The 18,390-nt window shown below is 46.8% G+C and overlaps 1 protein-coding gene across 3 annotated transcripts in view; it reads left to right on the top strand.

The window, feature by feature from the left end:
• The window catches only part of SS18 (SS18 subunit of BAF chromatin remodeling complex), a 92,989-nt gene extending 75,084 nt beyond the window's left edge, over positions 1-17,905 (top strand). The window contains exons 8-11 of one of the 3 annotated variants that reach the window (XR_010177848.1): positions 4,917-5,009; positions 5,724-5,846; positions 8,828-9,021; positions 16,754-17,905. Coding sequence is in view for 2 of the 3 variants with exons in the window: in XM_063923631.1 (XP_063779701.1) it covers positions 4,917-5,009; positions 5,724-5,846; positions 8,828-8,961; positions 16,754-16,780 (377 nt within the window). In the remaining variant the exon portion in view is untranslated. The remainder of the gene's footprint in view (positions 1-4,916; positions 5,010-5,723; positions 5,847-8,827; positions 9,022-16,753) is intronic. The other 2 variants (XM_063923631.1, XM_063923632.1) reach the window with 2 other exon arrangements.
• Positions 17,906-18,390: the final 485 nt, after the last annotated feature.

Below are 18,390 nucleotides of genomic sequence, written 5' to 3'. Positions count from 1 at the left end.
CGGAGAGTTCAGGTTCAGGGGGGTTTCCATACCCCCACCCCACCCCCGTGGGTCCGTAGCATCGGGGGCAACAAATTATCCTCCTTGGGCTACCTTTTCCACGCTATTAAACACGATTGTAACTAAATTGGCACCCCCTGTGGGACCACCTGTGCCAATGCAGCAGTTTATGGTCCCTGCTATTGATCCGCCATGGGCAGATCAAATCTCTACTCAGTTACAGCATTTGAACGGGTCACTGACTAAATCTAAGTGTCACTCTCGCACGCCTAAGACTGTCGTCTTCTAAACGGGCCATTACCTCCTCCCAATCCACTGCTATCCCGGACACGTCCTCTGAGGAGGATGGTGCATATACTGATCCCACAGACACTGACTCAGATGTTTCTGATGGGGAAGGGAAGTCATTGGTGGATGTCCCTGATCTGATTGAGGCAATTAGGCTCATCCATCAGGTGTATGATGATCCTGAGGCGGTCTCTAAAAAGCCGGAAAAGTTGAAACATAAAGTGGTTAAACAGGTTTTACCTCGTTCTGAACACCAGGCTGACATACGTCAGGAATCCTGGGAAAATCCAGGGGCAAAATTCACACCAAATAAGAGACTGTTGGCTCGCTGTCCTCTCCCTGCAGAACTATGTAAGAATTGGGAAACTCCTCCGCCTGTAGATTCTCATGTGGCACGCATGGTAGATTCCTCTGCCCTGCCAGTAACTACTGTCACCTCTCTGAAGGAACCGACGGATAGACGTGTGGAGGGTTGTTTGAAAGCAATGTACACCCTAACTGGGGCTGTGCATTGGCCAACCATTGCAGCAACATGGGCTGCTGAAGCGGTTGAGGTGTGGGCTCAGGAGCTTGAGGCGGAGCTGCCTTCCAACGCATCTGACCATGCTCGACAATATCTCTCTTGTATTACCACGGCTTCTCTGTACCTTAAGGAGGCGGCCTCCGATGCCGGGGTGCTGGCGGCCAAGGCTGCTACTACGTCCGTCTTGGCCAGACGTATCCTTTGGTTGAGATCCTGGTCGGTGGATATGGATTTCAAGAAAACCCTGGAGGTGCTTCCTTTTCAATGGAGACATTCTCTTTGGAGAAGACCTCAATAAGCTTGTGGCTGATCTGGCTACTGCTAAAACAGCTTGCCTACCTAGTACGGCTCCTTTTACGCAGAAGGCTAAAAATACTTTCCCTCAGCCCTTTTGCCCTCCAGGTAAAGCAAAAGGTCGGGCGTACCCAAAGCAAGCTCGTGCTTCCAGACCTGCAAAGCCCAGACCGAAGCGTGCCTGGGCTGCCCGTCAGCCTGCTTCCAAAACTGACAAGCCTGCCGCATGACGGGGCGGGCCTCCCTCTGGGGGATCCCAGGGTGGGGGGCCGACTTCTAGGTTTTGCCCAGGAATGGTTGAAGACCACTTCAGATACCTGGGTAAGGGAAGTAGTCACTCGAGGTTACGCCGTACCCTTCAAGAATCGTCCCCCTCATCGATTTTGTGCCTCTGGACCTGGCAAAAGCAAACACTTTGCACTCGGTGGTACATTCCCTCCTGACCACAGGAGTGGTAGTACAGGTGCCTCTAGCTCAGAGAGGCAAGGGGTACTATTCACCGCTGTTATTAGTGCCGAAACCGAACGGGTTCTCACGGCCCATTCTCAATCTGAAGTCCTTGAACAAGCATGTGCGGGTCTCCAAGTTTCGTATGGAAACTCTGCGCTCTATTGTTCTGGCCTTGGAGCCTGGGGACTTTTATGGTCTCCCTGGACATACAGGATGCTTACCTGCATATTTCTATTGCAGTGTTTCATCAGCAGTACCTGAGGTTTGCAGTGGGCAACCTTCGTTACCAATTTTGGGCGTTACCCTTTGGTTTGACAACGGTTCCCCGAGTTTTCACCAAAGTTATGGCAGTCATGACGGCTACACTCCACCATCAAGTGGTTAGGATCCTACCGTACTTAGACGATTTGTTGATCCTGGCAAATTCCCCAGAACTTCTCCTGTGTCATCTCAATCTGACGGTCCAGTGCGTAAAGGCCCACGGGTGGCTGATTGACTGGAAGAAATCCTCCCTGGTTCCTGCTCGGAGCATGTTACATCTGGGAGCGTTGGACACTCGCAACCAACGGTTGTTCTGGTCTCAGGAGAAAGTCCTGAAGCTTCAGGACAGGATTCAATGCTTCCTATGTCATCCGCAAGTGTCGATACATTCGGCAATGCAAGTGCTAGGTCTCATGGTGTCTGCTTTCGACATGGTGGAGTATGCTCAATTCCATTCTCGCCCTCTGCAAAAGTTAATTCTGACCAAGTGGGATGGTCTGCCTCACCGGATCAGATCTCATATGATCTCCTTGTCTCTGGAGGTCCGCCTGTCACTGAGCTGGTGGCTTCAGAACCAGTGATTGAGCAGGGGCCGTCCTTTCTGGATATCCAACTGGCTCCTCCTGACGACGGATGCCAGTCTGAGAGGTTGGGGCGCGGTATTGGAACAACTCTCTTTTCAGGGTCGGTGGACCAAGGAGGAGTCTCTACTCCCAATAAATATTCTGGAACTGCGGGCAGTGTTCAATGCGTTGACAATGGCCCAGCATCTGCTACAGGTGGCGTACATAAATCATCAAGGCGGCACTCGAAGCCAAATGGCAATGAGGGAAGTATCAAGGATTCTTTAGTGGGCAGAACGCAATCTGCCGGCCATATCCGCAGTATTCATTCCGGGGGTCCTAAACTGGGAAGCGGACTTTCTCAGTCATCAGGACATACACACCAGAGAATGGAGCCTCCATCCAGAGGTGTTTCAACTTCTCGTGGACAAGTGGGGCCTTCCAGATGTGGACCTGATGGCGTCTCGACACAATCACAAGGTTCCGGTCTTTGAAGCAAAGACAAGGGATCCTCAAGCAGCGTTCATGGATGCTCTGTCAATTCCATGGAACGTTCGGCTGTCGTATGTGTTCCCTCCGGTGTCACTCCTGCCCAGAGTAATACGGAAGTTCAAACAAGAAGGAGGAAACCTACTTCTGATCGCTCCAGCGTGGCCCAGACGGCACTGGTTCTCTGATCTACAGGGCCTCTCACTAGATCATCCCCTTCTACTTTCACAACGACCAGACCTACTCGTTCAAGACCCTTGTGTTTACCAGGACTTGGACCGTCTGGCTTTGACTGCATGGCGTCCTGAGGGCCAAGGGTTTTTCTGAGGCGGTTGTTCAAACTATGTTGAAGGCCCGTAAGCCAGCTTCTACTCTGATTTACCATAGGGTCTGGAATGCTTACTTTACTTTGTGTGCGTCTCACAATCATGTTTTCAAGTTTAGCACGGCCAAACTGTTGGCCTCCCTGCAACAGGGCCTGGATTTAGGCCTGCATCTGGCCTCCCTCAAGGTTCACATTTCTGCCTTGTTGGTTTGGTTTCAGAGAAAAATTGCTGCCCTTCCGGATGTTCATACATTTACTCAGGGTGTGTTGCGGATTCAGCCTCCTTATGTACCGCCTGGGGCTCCTTGGGATCTGTTGGTGGTACTGGAGGCCTTGCAAGAGTATCCATTTGAACCTCTTGCCTCTGCTGACCTTAAGTGGCTCTCGCTTAAGGTGCTATTCTTGCTGGCTATTACTTCAGCTAGAAGGGTCTTGGACTTGGGTGCCTTATCCTGTAATGCCTCATCGTGACCGGGTGGTCCTTAGAACGCCTCCGGGTTATTTACCCAAGGCGGTGTCTTCGTTCCACCTTAACCAGGAGATTGTGTTTCCGGCCTTTAATTCTCCTGAGTTGTCTTCCAAAGAACGGTCTTTGGATGTGGTACGGGCTCTGTATTTATGTGAAGAGAACATCCTCCATTAGGAAATCCGATTCTCTCTTTGTGCTGTTTGGTTTTCACAAACGTGGCTGGCCTGTTTCCAAGCAGACCCTGGCCAGATGGATTAGAATGGTGATTGCACATGCTTATGTACAGGCTTGGTATCCAGCTCCTGCTACCATCAAAGCCCATTCTACTCGGCCTTTAGGACCTTCTTGGGCGGCCCACCGTGGTGCAACCCTTGAACAATTGTGCAAGGCGGCTATGTGGTCCTCAGGGAACACGTTTATAAGGTTCTATGCCTTTGATACTTCCGCCCCCCAGGATGCTTCCTTTGGACGCCGGGTTCTTGTGCCTGCTACAGTGCGCCCCCTACCATAAGGAACTGCTCTAGGACATCCCCGATGTTAAACCTTGTAGAGCCCAGTGTACTCCGCAGCAGAAAACGATATTTTCGGTAAGAACTTACCGTTAAATCTTTCTGCGAGGTACACTGGGTTCCACAAGGCGCCCACCCTGATGCACTGAGCTTCTTTGGGTTGGTGTGGCATAGCCGCTGACACCCTCTCCTGTGGTGAGTGTGTGGTGTAATTGGCTATAAACGATTGTCGTCTCTAGTACCTGCTACTGCATTGGGCTGGTTAACGAAACTGAACTCCTGTGCACAGAGGTGGGGTTATAGAGGAGGCGGAGCTGTGCATCTTGGGAACAGTCAAAGATTTGAGCCTGTTGGTGCCTCGGATCAAGATCCTACTCTACACCCCGATGTTAATCCTTGTGGAGCCCAGTGTACCTCGCAGAAAGATTTAACAACGGTAAGTTCTTACCATAAATCTCATTTTTTGGTCCATGCAAGAATAAAATATCCTTTTTCCGTTGTGCTAAAATAGAAAAGCCCTGTAACCAACTCATAAGCAGGTTGAAATAGTTATTTTTATATAGTTTATAAATATGCATTATACTGGATAGACGGGCAGGGATTGCCAGCCATTATTGTGCTTCAGTTTGCTGTAAGTCTTTAATGTGAAATATGGTTGATGAGCTGAAATAAGTAAAACTACTTATATGCATCTCCAGCAACAGGCCATTAACGTTTCTTCCTGTTTCTTGTCGAATTGATGTAGGTCATAATGATTACGGTTATCAGCAACCGTCGTACCCTGAACAAGGCTACGATAGGCCTTACGAGGATTCCTCACAACATTACTACGAAGGAGGTATCTATATACCTTCACACACACACACTCACATATATCAAATCTTTTTCCGTTTGCCAATCCCGGAATGAGAGTTTTCACCACACATGTCCATATCAGTCTATGATTGAGACCTTAGTTCTGGCTTATTTATTTGTTTTACACAAAAAAGCTAGGCTTCAGTGTTCAACACCATAATTGTTCACAAGCTCTTACTGACCACAAACGGCTAAAACATGTTTTATTTTCCAAAGCTTATCAGCAAAATAAACCTAACCAAACAATCCAGTTAATATTTCCATTCTTATTATATACACATACACATTTTGTCTTTAGGAACCAGCTTTCTGATCTTGTCTAGCTAGTATGTGCTCCTTCAGCTGTCTCCATGTTTTTTTCTTTACTCTTACAGTCATGGTCATAAGACTGTGACACTTTGTAAATGTATTGCTCATTTGCCAAGGATGCTGAGAAAAAGAAAAAAAAAGTGCTGCAGTCCAAACTTGCCAAGCTAGCTTTTATTAAGTTTGTGGGCTGATTTCCTTATGTTTGATTTTTACGTTTGTTGTTTAGTATTTTGACTGGTTGTGTATATTTTATTTTATTTTTTTATATTTTGGTTTTTTGTATTTTTGTTTTTCTTTTAATTCTTTGTTTGGTGTTGGTTGTAAAGGTATACAATTTAAATTGTTGTATTTAATTTCCTTTTGTTTACGTTTGTAAATTCACCTTCAGGAAATGCACAGTATAGTCAACAGCAAGAAACCTATCAGGGGCCGCCGCAGCAGCAAGCCTACCAAACCCAGCAACAGCAGTACCCCACCCAGCAAGGTTATCCTGGCCAGCAGCAAGGTTATGGTGAGTATTTAGTGTAGTGTGCGTACAGATAATCTCATGAATTGGTTGTGGGGTATCCGGATGATGGGTCGATCACTATTGGTTAACACGGACAGACATTGTCAAAAGGTCGACATGTTTTTTGCAATTTTATCTTCAACATGTTTATACTTTACCATCCACGTGGACTGTGATTGGAAATGGTAACCTATCGAAGCGAACCATGCAAGGGGATACTAATTTGGTGTTCCCATTTGTTTGCAGGGAAAACACCCAAAACGAACCTTATGTCTACCTTTTCCCTGTGTCCTCCTTTTTACCATGTCAGCCTTGTGCATGGTTGATCTAGACACTATCTTTTTCAGGTTGACCCATTGATCCATAATCGGATGTGGTGGGGTTGGCATAGCTGCTGAGTACATGCTCTTCCTAACCGTGCTAATCCTATATAGCTCCGGTTTGCCATAAGCCTTGCCTTTGTATTGCACTATTGATTTGTCTATGGACTAGTCACAAAAAGGAAACTGTAGCTTCTCGTTAACTTTTGGATACAATGCGGATACAGAGAAGCAGAGATGGGGATCTGTATACTTTATAGTGTTAGGTTTTATTTCTGAAAGAAGTGATAAAACCTCAGTACAGGCTAGGTTTAATATGCAGTACAGCTAATTAATGCTTTAAAGAAATATTCTCCTCACCAAGTTTAGCTCTTGTGTAAAAACCCCTAATAACCCAAATCTTTCAGTCTTAATGCAATCATGCCATATTGAGGATTACATACACTGCTCAAAAATATAAAGGGAACACTTAAACAACACAATGTAACTCCAAGTCAATCACACTTCTGTGAAATCAAACTGTCCACTTAGGAAGCAACACTGACAATCAATTTCACATGCTGTTGTGCAAATGGAATAGACAACAGGTGTACATTATAGGCAATTAGCAAGACACCCCCAATAAAGGAGTTGTTCTGCAGATGGTGACCACAGACCACTTCTCAGCTCCTATGCTTTCTGGCTGATGTTTTGGTGACTTTTGAAAGCTGGCGGTGCTTTCACTCGTGTGGTAGCATGAGACGGAGTCTACAACCCACACAAGTGGCTCAGGTAGTGCAGCTCATCCAGGATGGCACATCAATGCAAGCTGTGGCAAGAAGGTTTGCTGTGTGTCAGCGTAGTGTCCAGAGCATGGAGGCGCTACCAGGAGACAGGCCAATACATCAGGAGATGTGGAGGAGGCCGTAGGAGGGCAACAACCCAGCAGCAGGACCGCTACCTCCGCCTTTGTGCAAGGAGGAACAGGAGGAGCACTGCCAGGGCCCTGCAAAATGACCTCCAGCAAGCCACAAATGTGCATGTGTGCACTCAAACGATCAGAAACAGACTCCATGAGGGTGGTATGAGGGCCCCGACGTCCACAGGTGGGGGTTGTGCTTACAGGCCAGCACCGTGCAGGACGTTCGGCATTTGCCAGAGAACACCAAGATTGGCAAATTCACCACTGGCGCCCTGTGCTCTTTACAGATGAAAGCAGGTTCTCACTGAGCACATGTGACAGACGTGACCGAGTCTGGAGACGCCAAGGAGAACGTTCTGATGCCTGCAACATCCTCCAGCATGACCGGTTTGGCAGTGGGTCAGTAATGGTGTGGGGTGGCATTTCTTTGGGGGGCCGCACAGCCCTCCATGTGCTCGCCAGAGGTAGCCTGACTGCCATTAGGTACCGAGATGAAATCCTCTGACCCCTTGGGAGACCATATGCTGGAGCGGTTGGTCCTGGGTTCCTCCTAGTGCAAGACAATGCTAGACCTCATGTGGCTGGAGTGTGTCAGCAGTTCCTGCAAGACGAAGGCATTGATGCTATGGACTGGCCCGCCCGTTCCCCAGACCTGAATCCAATTGAGCATATCTGAGACATCATGTCTCGCTCCATCCACCGCCACGTTGCACCAGAGACTGCCAGGAGTTGGCGGATGCTTTAGTCCAGGTCTGGGAGGAGATCCCTCAGGAGACCATCCGCCACCTCATCAGGAGCATGCCCAGGCGTTGTAGGGAGGTCATACAGGCACATGGAGGCCACGCACACTACTGAGCCTCATTTTGACTTGTTTTAAGGACATTACATCAAAGTTGTATCAGCCTGTAGTGTGTTTTTCCACTTTAATTTTGAGTGCGACTCCAAATCCAGACCTCCATGGGTTAATAAATTTGATTTCCATTGATCATTTTTGTGTGATTTTGTTGTCAGCACATTCAACTATGTAAAGAACAAAGGGGCAGATGTATAAACCTGGAGAAGGCATAAGGAAGTGATAAACCAATGATATGTGCAAGGTGATAAAGGCACCAGCCAATCAGCTCCCATATGTAAATTAACAGTTAGGATCTGATTGGCTGCTGCCTTTATCACCTTGCACATATCACTGGTTTATCACTTCCTTATGCCTTCTCCAGGTTAATACATCTGGCCTAAAGTATTTAATAAGAATATTTCATTCATTCAGATCTAGGATGTTATTTTAGTGTTCCCTTTATTATTTTGAGCAGTGTATTTCACATCTGGTATTCCCTCACCCTAGTTTCCAAATCTTAATACTCTTGATGGAACAAATGCATTCTAATGTTCTTCTGTAAATACTTTCACAACTGAGTGTAAAGTTTTTCAGGGGCCTACTCTCAAGAGCTGTACATTACAGTAAGTAACAAAAACTCAATCTGGTGCATTCATGATTGGCAAAGTAAGGATTGGTGGGAGGAGATTTACCAAAACAGAAGAATGGAGCACTGCCTATCTTCCAGGTGCCTGTATCACCTGAAACAGGAGGTTCCTAGTCAGAAAGACCAGAGTTGTCCTGTTACCTTTATTATTGAGTTGTATCCTATATCCACATTCTAACATTCAATAAAAGTCTTCTCGGACATGGAGTTCCTTTTCATAACATACACTGCTTATGTTTTTTGTTCATTGATACAATTATTATACTATTGTCTGTATTCTAGGTCCTTCACAAAGTGGTCCAGGTCCTCAGTACCCCAATTACACTCAGGGACAGGGTCAGCAGTATGTGGCATACAGACCTACACAGCCAGGACCTTCACAGCCACAGCAGCAGAGACCTTATGGATATGATCAGGTATAGCCTTTTCATCCAATGGTTATGTAAAACCACCAGCAAAAAAACAACCAACCAAATGTAAGCCAAAATTCAATGAATAATACTTTGTTTGTTATGCCTGTCATCAGAATGTATTTTCAGTTTACAGTAGTAACAGGAATTTTAGGCCTTAATTGGATGACATGCTGTAGTATTATAGCTAAAACTAGGCATGCACACTGATATGTTCTGGCTGATATTGGTGTACAGCCCAAATAATTGTTACATATATGTGATCGATCGATCCCCAAAAAAGTCAGGCATGCCGTGTTGTCCATCCAGTGCGATATTTTCTAAATTGAAAGTCTGACACATCGGGCAGTATATGCGCCAGTATATGGGGAAATGTTTCCTCTCCAGGGAAGGAGCACAGATGTTGTGTCCAATACGATGTGAGAGATATCTGTGTGTGGCCACAATATCTGCTGGGTTACAGGCTGCCAGATGAGGTGCCTGTCATCTGACAGGCATTTTATCTGCACATGTATGCCCAGCATATGAAGTGTGATTGGTAGGAGAATGCTATGCCTTTCTTGCTACAATTAACCGTTTGTGAGCAGAATTATTAACGATCCTGCTTTTATACTGTAATGTAGGATGCAATGGGTTAGTATGAATGCCACATCTAATGGAATAATTTTGTTAATGCGCTTCTGTTGGAGAAACAAAGAATGAGTACTGTGAAATCTAAGTTTTCAGTGTTCCTTGGCGGAATGTACTAACCTTGCAGTGTATAGCCTGCCATACATTGCATCGGTATTAATCGTATATGCACTAACTTATGCTATTAGTATTGCAAAGAACCGCTCTCTCGATAAGAGCGGTCTTTTGCGATGCGCTCCGGTCGCTGGACTTCTGGGTTTGTGACCAGGGAGTCCGTCTGCACATGCGCAGAAGGACGCGGCGGCCACGGGAGGGATCCGATTGGAGCCCATAGGCTTCTATAAGGTAATGCCAGTTATAGCTTGCGTTGCTTTGTGCATTGGAGTGTCTGGGCTTTAGTACATGTGGAAATGCTGTAAAACCCTGAAAGTGGGGTTTTTACTGCATTTCTGCTTTAGTACCCTCCCGCAAATTGAATTTCTCTGACGTCCTAGTGGATGCTGGGAACTCCGAAAGGACCATGGGGAATAGCGGCTCCGCAGGAGACTGGGCACAACTAAAGAAAGCTTTTAGGTCACCTGGTGTGCACTGGCTCCTCCCACTATGACCCTCCTCCAAGCCTCGGTTAGATTGTGCCCGGCCGAGGTTGGATGCACACTAGGGGCTCTCCTGAGCTTCTAAAAAGAAAGTATATAATTAGGTTTTTTATTTTACAGTGAGACCTGCTGGCAACAGGCTCACTGCAGCGAGGGACTAAGGGGAGAAGAAGCGAACCTACCTGCTTGCAGCTAGCTTGGGCTTCTTAGGCTACTGGACACCATTAGCTCCAGAGGGATCGACCGCATGGAACTGGCCTTGGTGTTAGGTCCCGGAGCCGCGCCGCCGTCCCCCTTACAGAGCCAGAAGCAAGAAGAGGTCCGGAAAATCGGCGGCAGAAGACATCAGTCTTCACCAAGGTAGCGCACAGCACTGCAGCTGTGCGCCATTGCTCCTCATACACACTTCACACTCCGGTCACTGAGGGTGCAGGGCGCTAGGGGGGGGCGCCCTGAGCAGCAATAAAAACACCTTGGCTGGCAAAAATACCACAATATATAGCTCCAGAGGCTATATATGTGATAATTACCCCTGCCAGAATCCATAAAAAAGCGGGAGAAAAGTCCGCGAAAAAGGGGCGGAGCTATCTCCTTCAGCACACTGGCGCCATTTCTCCTTCACAGATACGCTGGAAGGAAGCTCCCTGGCTCTCCCCTGCAGTCTACACTACAGAAAAGGGTAAAAAAGAGAGGGGGGGCACTAAATTTAGGCGCAGTATACAGCAGCTATAGAGGACATAACTCAGTTAGTCCCTGCATTATATAGCGCTCTGGTGTGTGCTGGCATACTCTCTCTGTCTCCCCAAAGGGCTTTTGTGGGTCCTGTCCTCTGTTAGAGCATTCCCTGTGTGTGCGGTGTGTCGGTACGGCTGTGTCGACATGTTTGATGAGGATAATGATGTGGAGGCGGAGCAGATGCCTATAGAAGGGATGTCACCCCCTGCAGGGCAGACACCTGAGTGGTTGGACTTATGGAAGGAATTGCGTGCACGTGTCGACTCCTTACACAAAAAAATTGATGACATGCCAAATGCGGGACAGCCGGCTTCTCAGCTCGTGCCTGTCCAGGTGTCTCAAAGGCCATCGGGGGCTCTAAAACGCCCGCTACCTCAGATGGCAGACGCGGATGTCGACACGGATACTGACACCACTGTCGACGATGATGAGTCTAGTCTAATGTCCACTAAGGCCATTCGTTGCATGATTGAAGCAATGAAAGAGGTGTTACAAATTTCTGATATAAACCCAGGTACCACTAAAAAGGGTATTATGTTTGGGGAGAAAAAACTACCCGTAGTTTTTCCCCCATCAGAAGAATTAAATGAAGTGTGTGAAGAAGCGTGGGCTTTCCCTGATAAAAGATTGGTAATCTCTAAGCAGTTACTAATGGCGTTCCCTTTCCCGCCAGAGGATAGGTCACGTTGGGAGACACCCTCTAGGGTGGATAAAGCGCTCACACGTTTGTCTAAAAAGGTGGCACTACCGTCTCTGGATACGGCCACCCTCAAGGAACCTGCTGATAGAAAGCAGGAGGCGATCCTGAAGTCTGTATATACACACTCAGGCATTATACTTAGACCAGCTATTGCGTCAGCATGGATGTGCAGTGCTGCCGCTGCGTGGTCAGATTCCCTGTCAGAAAATATTGACACCCTAGACAGGGACACTATTCTGCTAACCATAGAGCATATAAAAGACTCAGTCTTATACATGAGAGATGCACAGAGGGAGATCTGCCGGCTGGCATCTAAAATAAGTGCATTGTCCATTTCTGCTAGGAGAGGCTTATGGACTCGCCAGTGGACAGGGGATGCAGATTCAAAAAGGCACATGGAAGTTTTGCCTTATAAGGGTGAGGAGTTATTTGGGGATGGTCTCTCGGACCTAGTTTCCACAGCAACTGCTGGGAAGTCGGCATTTTTACCCCATGTTCCCTCACAGCCTAAAAAGGCGCCGTTTTATCAGGTACAGTCCTTTCGGACTCAGAAAAACAGGCGTGGAAAAGGCGGGTCCTTTCTGTCCAGAGGCAGAGGTAGGGGAAAAAGGCTGCAACAAACAGCAGGTTCCCAGGAGCAAAAGTCCTCCCCCGCTTCTTCCAAGTCCGCCGCATGACGGTGGGGCTCCACAGGCGGAGCCAGGTACGGTGGGGGGCCGCCTAAAAAATTTCAGCGATCAGTGGGCTCGCTCACAGGTGGATCCCTGGATCCTGCAAATAGTATCTCAAGGGTACAAACTGGAATTCGAGGCGTCTCCACCCCACCGGTTCCTAAAATCTGCCTTGCCGATTACTCCTTCAGACAGGGAGGCTGTGCTAGCGGCAATTCACAAGCTGTATTCCCAGCAGGTGATAATCAAGGTGCCCCTACTTCATCAAGGACGGGGTTACTATTCCACACTTTGTGGTACCGAAACCGGACGGTTCGGTGAGACCCATTTTTAAATTTGAAATCCTTGAACACATACATAAAAAAATTCAAGTTCAAGATGGAATCGCTCAGGGCGGTTATTGCAAGCCTGGACGAGGGGGATTACATGGTATCCCTGGACATCAAGGATGCTTACCTGCATGTCCCAATTTACTATCCTCACCAGGAGTACCTCAGATTTGTGGTACAGGATTGCCATTACCAATTCCAGACGCTGCCGTTTGGACTCTCCACGGCACCGAGGGTGTTTACCAAGGTAATGGCGGAAATGATGATACTCTTTCGAAGAAAGGGAGTTTTAATTATCCCGTACTTGGACGATCTCCTAATAAAGGCGAGGTCCAAGGAGCAGTTGTTGGTGGGAGTAGCACTATCTCAGGAGGTGCTACACCAGCACGGTTGGATTCTGAATATTCCAAAATCACAGCTGGTTCCGACGACACGTCTACTGTTCCTGGGTATGATTCTGGATACAGTCCAGAAAAAAGTTTCTCCCGGAGGAGAAAGCCAAGGAGCTGTCATCTCTAGTCAGAGACCTCCTGAAACCAAAACAGGTATCGGTGCATCACTGCACGCGGGTCCTGGGAAAGATGGTGGCTTCTTACGAAGCAATTCCTTTCGGCAGGTTCCATGCCAGAATCTTTCAGTGGGACCTGTTGGACCAATGGTCCGGATCGCATCTTCAGATGCATCGCCTAATAACCCTGTCTCCAAGAACCAGGGTGTCTCTGCTGTGGTGGCTGCAGAGTGCTCATCTTCTAGAGGGCCGCAGATTCGGCATACAGGACTGGGTCCTGGTGACCACGGATGCCAGCCTTCGAGGCTGGGGGGCAGTCACACAGGGAAGACACTTCCAAGGATTATGGTCGAGTCAGGAGTCTTCCCTACACATAAATATTCTGGAACTAAGGGCCATTTACAATGCCCTAAGTCAGGCAAAATCCCTGCTTCTACACCAGCCGGTACTGATCCAGTCAGACAACATCACGGCAGTCGCCCATGTAAATCGACAGGGCGGCACAAGAAGCAGGATGGCAATGGCAGAAGCCACAAGGATTCTCCGATGGGCGGAAAATCACGTACTAGCACTGTCAGCAGTGTTCATTCCGGGAGTGGACAACTGGGAAGCAGACTTTCTCAGCAGGCACGACCTCCACCCGGGAGAGTGGGGACTTCATCCAGAAGTCTTCACGCTGATTGTAAATCGATGGGAACGGCCACAGGTGGACATGATGGCGTCGCGCCGAAACAAAAAACTAGAGAGATATTGCGCCAGGTCAAGGGACCCTCAGGCGATAGCTGTGGACGCTCTAGTGACACCGTGGGTGTACCGGTCAGTTTATGTGTTCCCTCCTCTGCCTCTCATACCAAGGGTACTGAGAATAATAAGAAAACGAGGAGTAAGAACAATACTCGTGGTTCCGGATTGGCCAAGACGAGCGTGTTACCCGGAACTTCAAGAGATGATCTCAGAGGACCCATGGCCTCTGCCGCTCAGACAGGACCTGCTGCAGCAGGGGCCCTGTCTGTTCCAAGACTTACCGCGGCTGCGTTTGACGGCATGGCGGTTGAACGCCGGATCCTGAAGGAAAAGGGCATTCCGGAGGAAGTCATTCCTTCGCTGATTAAAGCCAGGAAAGATGTAACTGCAAAGCATTATCACCGCATATGGCGGAAATATGTTGCTTGGTGTGAGGCCAAAAAGGCCCCAACAGAGGAATTTCAACTAGGTAGATTTCTGCATTTCCTACAAGCAGGAGTGACTATGGGCCTGAAATTAGGCTCCATTAAGGTACAGATCTCGGCTCTGTCGATTTTCTTCCAGAAAGAACTAGCTTCACTACCTGAAGTTCAGACGTTTGTGAAAGGAGTGCTGCATATTCAGCCCCCGTTTGTGCCTCCAGTGGCACCTTGGGATCTCAACGTGGTGTTGAGTTTCTTAAAATCACATTGGTTTGAGCCACTTAAAACCGTGGATCTAAAATATCTCACGTGGAAAGTGGTCATGTTATTGGCCTTGGCTTCAGCCAGGCGTGTGTCAGAATTGGCAGCTTTGTCATGTAAAAGCCCTTATCTGATTTTCCATATGGATAGGGCGGAATTGAGGACTCATCCCCAGTTTCTCCCTAAGGTGGTATCAGCTTTTCACTTGAACCAACCTATTGTGGTGCCTGCGGCTACTAGGGACTTGGAGGATTCCAAGTTACTGGACGTAGTCAGGGCCTTGAAAATTTATGTTTCCAGGACGGCTAGAGTCAGGAAAACTGACTCGCTATTTATCCTGTATGCACCCAACAAGCTGGGTGCTCCTGCTTCTAAGCAGACTATTGCTTGCTGGATTTGTAGCACAATTCAGCTGGCGCATTCTGCAGCTGGACTGCCGCATCCTAAATCAGTAAAAGCCCATTCCACGAGGAAGGTGGGCTCATCTTGGGCGGCTGCCCGAGGGGTCTCGGCTTTACAACTTTGCCGAGCTGCTACTTGGTCAGGGGCAAACACGTTTGCAAAATTCTACAAATTTGATACCCTGGCTGAGGAGGACCTTGAGTTCTCTCATTCGGTGCTGCAGAGTCATCTGCGCACTCCCGCCCGTTTGGGAGCTTTGGTATAATCCCCATGGTCCTTTCGGAGTTCCCAGCATCCACTAGGACGTCAGAGAAAATAAGATTTTACTCACCGGTAAATCTATTTCTCGTAGTCCGTAGTGGATGCTGGGCGCCCGTCCCAAGTGCGGATTGTCTGCAATACTTGTACATAGTTATTGTTAACTAAAGGGTTATTGTTGAGCCATCTGAGAGGCTCAGTTGTTTTCATACTGTTAAACTGGGTATAGTATCACGAGTTATACGGTGTGGCTGGTAAGAGTCTTACCCGGGATTCAAAATCCTTCCTTATTATGTCAGCTCGTCCGGGCACAGTGTCCTAACTGAGGCTTGGAGGAGGGTCATAGTGGGAGGAGCCAGTGCACACCAGGTGACCTAAAAGCTTTCTTTAGTTGTGCCCAGTCTCCTGCGGAGCCGCTATTCCCCATGGTCCTTTCGGAGTTCCCAGCATCCACTACGGACTGCGAGAAATAGATTTACCGGTGAGTAAAATCTTATTTTTTTGTAATTCATTTAGCAAGCCAACAGGGCAATTCATTGCACGGTAGCTGCAATGTTTTGGTCCATACCAGAACATTGGGGGTTATTCCGAGTTGATCGCTAGCTGTCATTCACAGCTCAGCGATCAGGCTAAAAATGGTCATTTCTGTGCATGCGTACGCACCGCATTGCGCACGCGCGACGTACGGGTACAAAAGCTTTTGTGGTTTTGCACAGGTTATAGCGATGTTTTCATTCGCACTGGCAGCTGCAAGAAGATTGACAGGAAATGGGCGTTTCTGGGTGGTAACTGACAGTATTCAGGGAGTGCTTAGTAAAACGCAGGCGTGGCTTGGCGGGTGTGTGACGTCAAAAGCCAAACCCCCCCCAACGTTAGAATCAACGCACACGAACAGTAAGTTCAGGGCTGGTCTTGTTTTGCACAAAATGTTTTTGCAGGCGCTCTGCTGTACGGGATGCGGTCAAGATGCCGCCGGACGGAATCCCGCCGGACGAAATACCGACGCTGGAATCCCGACCGCCACAATCCCGACATATTCTCCCTCCGTTTGTGTCCACGACACCCATAGAGGGAGAATATAATAGTGTGGCGAGCGAAGCGAGCCCGCAAGGGGCTGCGTTCCGCTTACCACCCCTGTCGGGATTTTGTGGTCGGGATTCCGGCGTCGGTATTTCGACCGCCGGGATTCCGACCGCCGGCATTTAGTACTGATCCCTGCTGTACAGATGTTCGCACTTCTGCAAAGCGAAAATACACTCCCCAGTGGGCGGCGACAATGCGTTTGCACGGCTGCTAAAAACTGCTAGCGAGCAAACAACTCGGAATGACCACCTTTGTCTCTATCAACGTAACAAGTTTTTCTTCGTAGAGTGCTCAGGGAAACTTGCAAAGACCGTAACATTGCCATTCGGTGGGCAGATCACACAGAATTGAATCTGCCCTCAAAAATCCTATTTTATTCTAATGTGAAAATCATTAACTTGATGTACTTATTCTGGTCTTAACTGCCTGTCTTTTTTTTTTTTTTCTTCTTTATTTTAGGGTCAGTATGGAAACTACCAACAATAAAAAAAAATTTAAAAAAACCATAAAAAAATTTAATAAAATAAAAATAAACTTTTGGGTTCCTGTAGCCAGTCCTTGTAGCTGTTGTATTGCTTCCCAGGAACTGTGGACATCTTCCTTTTGAAGAGTTTATTAACTTTATCTTTTACATTCGGGAAAACAATGTCAGTTGATGGCAGCTTCTAAGTTTTCGGTCCACATGGATTAATTATTGAAGACTGCAGTGATTCACATGCCAAGCTATTTCACGTCATGTACTCTAGGTGGCGATGTTGCATCACACGATCCAGGATATCAGTCTAATGTAGAACGTAGACCATACAGACTTCCCATAAATGGTTTTGGGGAAATTTACTTTTTCTATCACGGTAGGATTGTTCTGTGGATTTTGTCACAAGTTAAAGCGAATCTGTGCGATTAAGTGGGGAACAGGATGTTCAAGACAAACTGAAATGTTGTAGGATACATTTAGCTAATAAATGTGAGTAATTAAGGAACACATTCTATCCTATGTTATGAATGCTGACAATAGGATTTAAAAACAGGAAAATAATTGTTACGCTTTCATTTCTGATTTTCCTAAAATGTTGCAGCCTGAAATGTTTGTGACCTCTTCCTTCCATTTTATTTTTAATCTGGAAAACTGTGTTTGAGTTATTAAGAATGCACTGCATTTATTTTGCAACATCTCTGAATTTCCAGGAAATAAATCTGGCTATAGCACATCAGGGATCCGATCAGTCACATTTTCATATCTATTGACCAGCACACAGTTTTATTTAAACAATAAAGAGCACAAGCTGCAATACATCATAATTCTCAATTATTGAGTAACCATTATGCAATACAGTTGAGCAACATAAATATTTGTTGTAAGTTAAAGGTATGTCTCTTTCTGTCCCCCCCCCCCCCCAAAAAAAAAGAATCTTGAGAGATTTAACGTGTTTATTATGCAGCCCAATATTTTTCCTGTTTAAAACTTAATAAAACACACAACACAAATGAAATAAACCTAGTACGGGCAGTATTGTTGTCATCTGTTTTATGGGTTTTGTGCCAAACTTGCACCGGTGTTCTAGCATTGCTATTTAAAATGTACTTTACAAAAATAAATTATTTGTGACTTGAGTTTTATTTTTGTTGTAAAATGTGTGTGGGTTGTATTTTATTTACACAAAATTCTATTTATTTTTTGGAATTTTAAGATGGCTTCCCTACTGTGGTATTCTCTAAATAACTTCAAACACATTGGGCTCAGTGTCACTGGGGAATTACAGTACCCCAGTAGCGTGAGGGAATATGTGCAATGTGCCGGAGTTTTCACAATATCGTCACCACTTCGTGGCCTTCCCAACAAATTAACCCCATTGAGTTTTGTGCAGCGTGTCATGATTTACTAAAAACAAAAAAACTAACTTCAGGGAAGACGTACTAATTGTTTTTATACACATAAATAGGTATATTCAATTTCTCAAGTCTTTATGCCGGGTTTTGGAATTGTCTAACAATATTATTTATGGTGTTAGGTCTTTCTCACAGTACGTTGTTTAAGAATGAATAAGTGCTTCGCTAGGCAATTTTTTTTTAACATTATTTCTCTGACGTCCTAGTGG

This window comes from Pseudophryne corroboree, chromosome 5 (assembly GCF_028390025.1).
Source record: "Pseudophryne corroboree isolate aPseCor3 chromosome 5, aPseCor3.hap2, whole genome shotgun sequence".
Taxonomy (NCBI): domain Eukaryota; kingdom Metazoa; phylum Chordata; class Amphibia; order Anura; family Myobatrachidae; genus Pseudophryne; species Pseudophryne corroboree.
The sequence above is the reverse complement of the archived record's forward strand: the minus strand, read 5'-3'. Positions and strand labels throughout refer to the sequence as shown.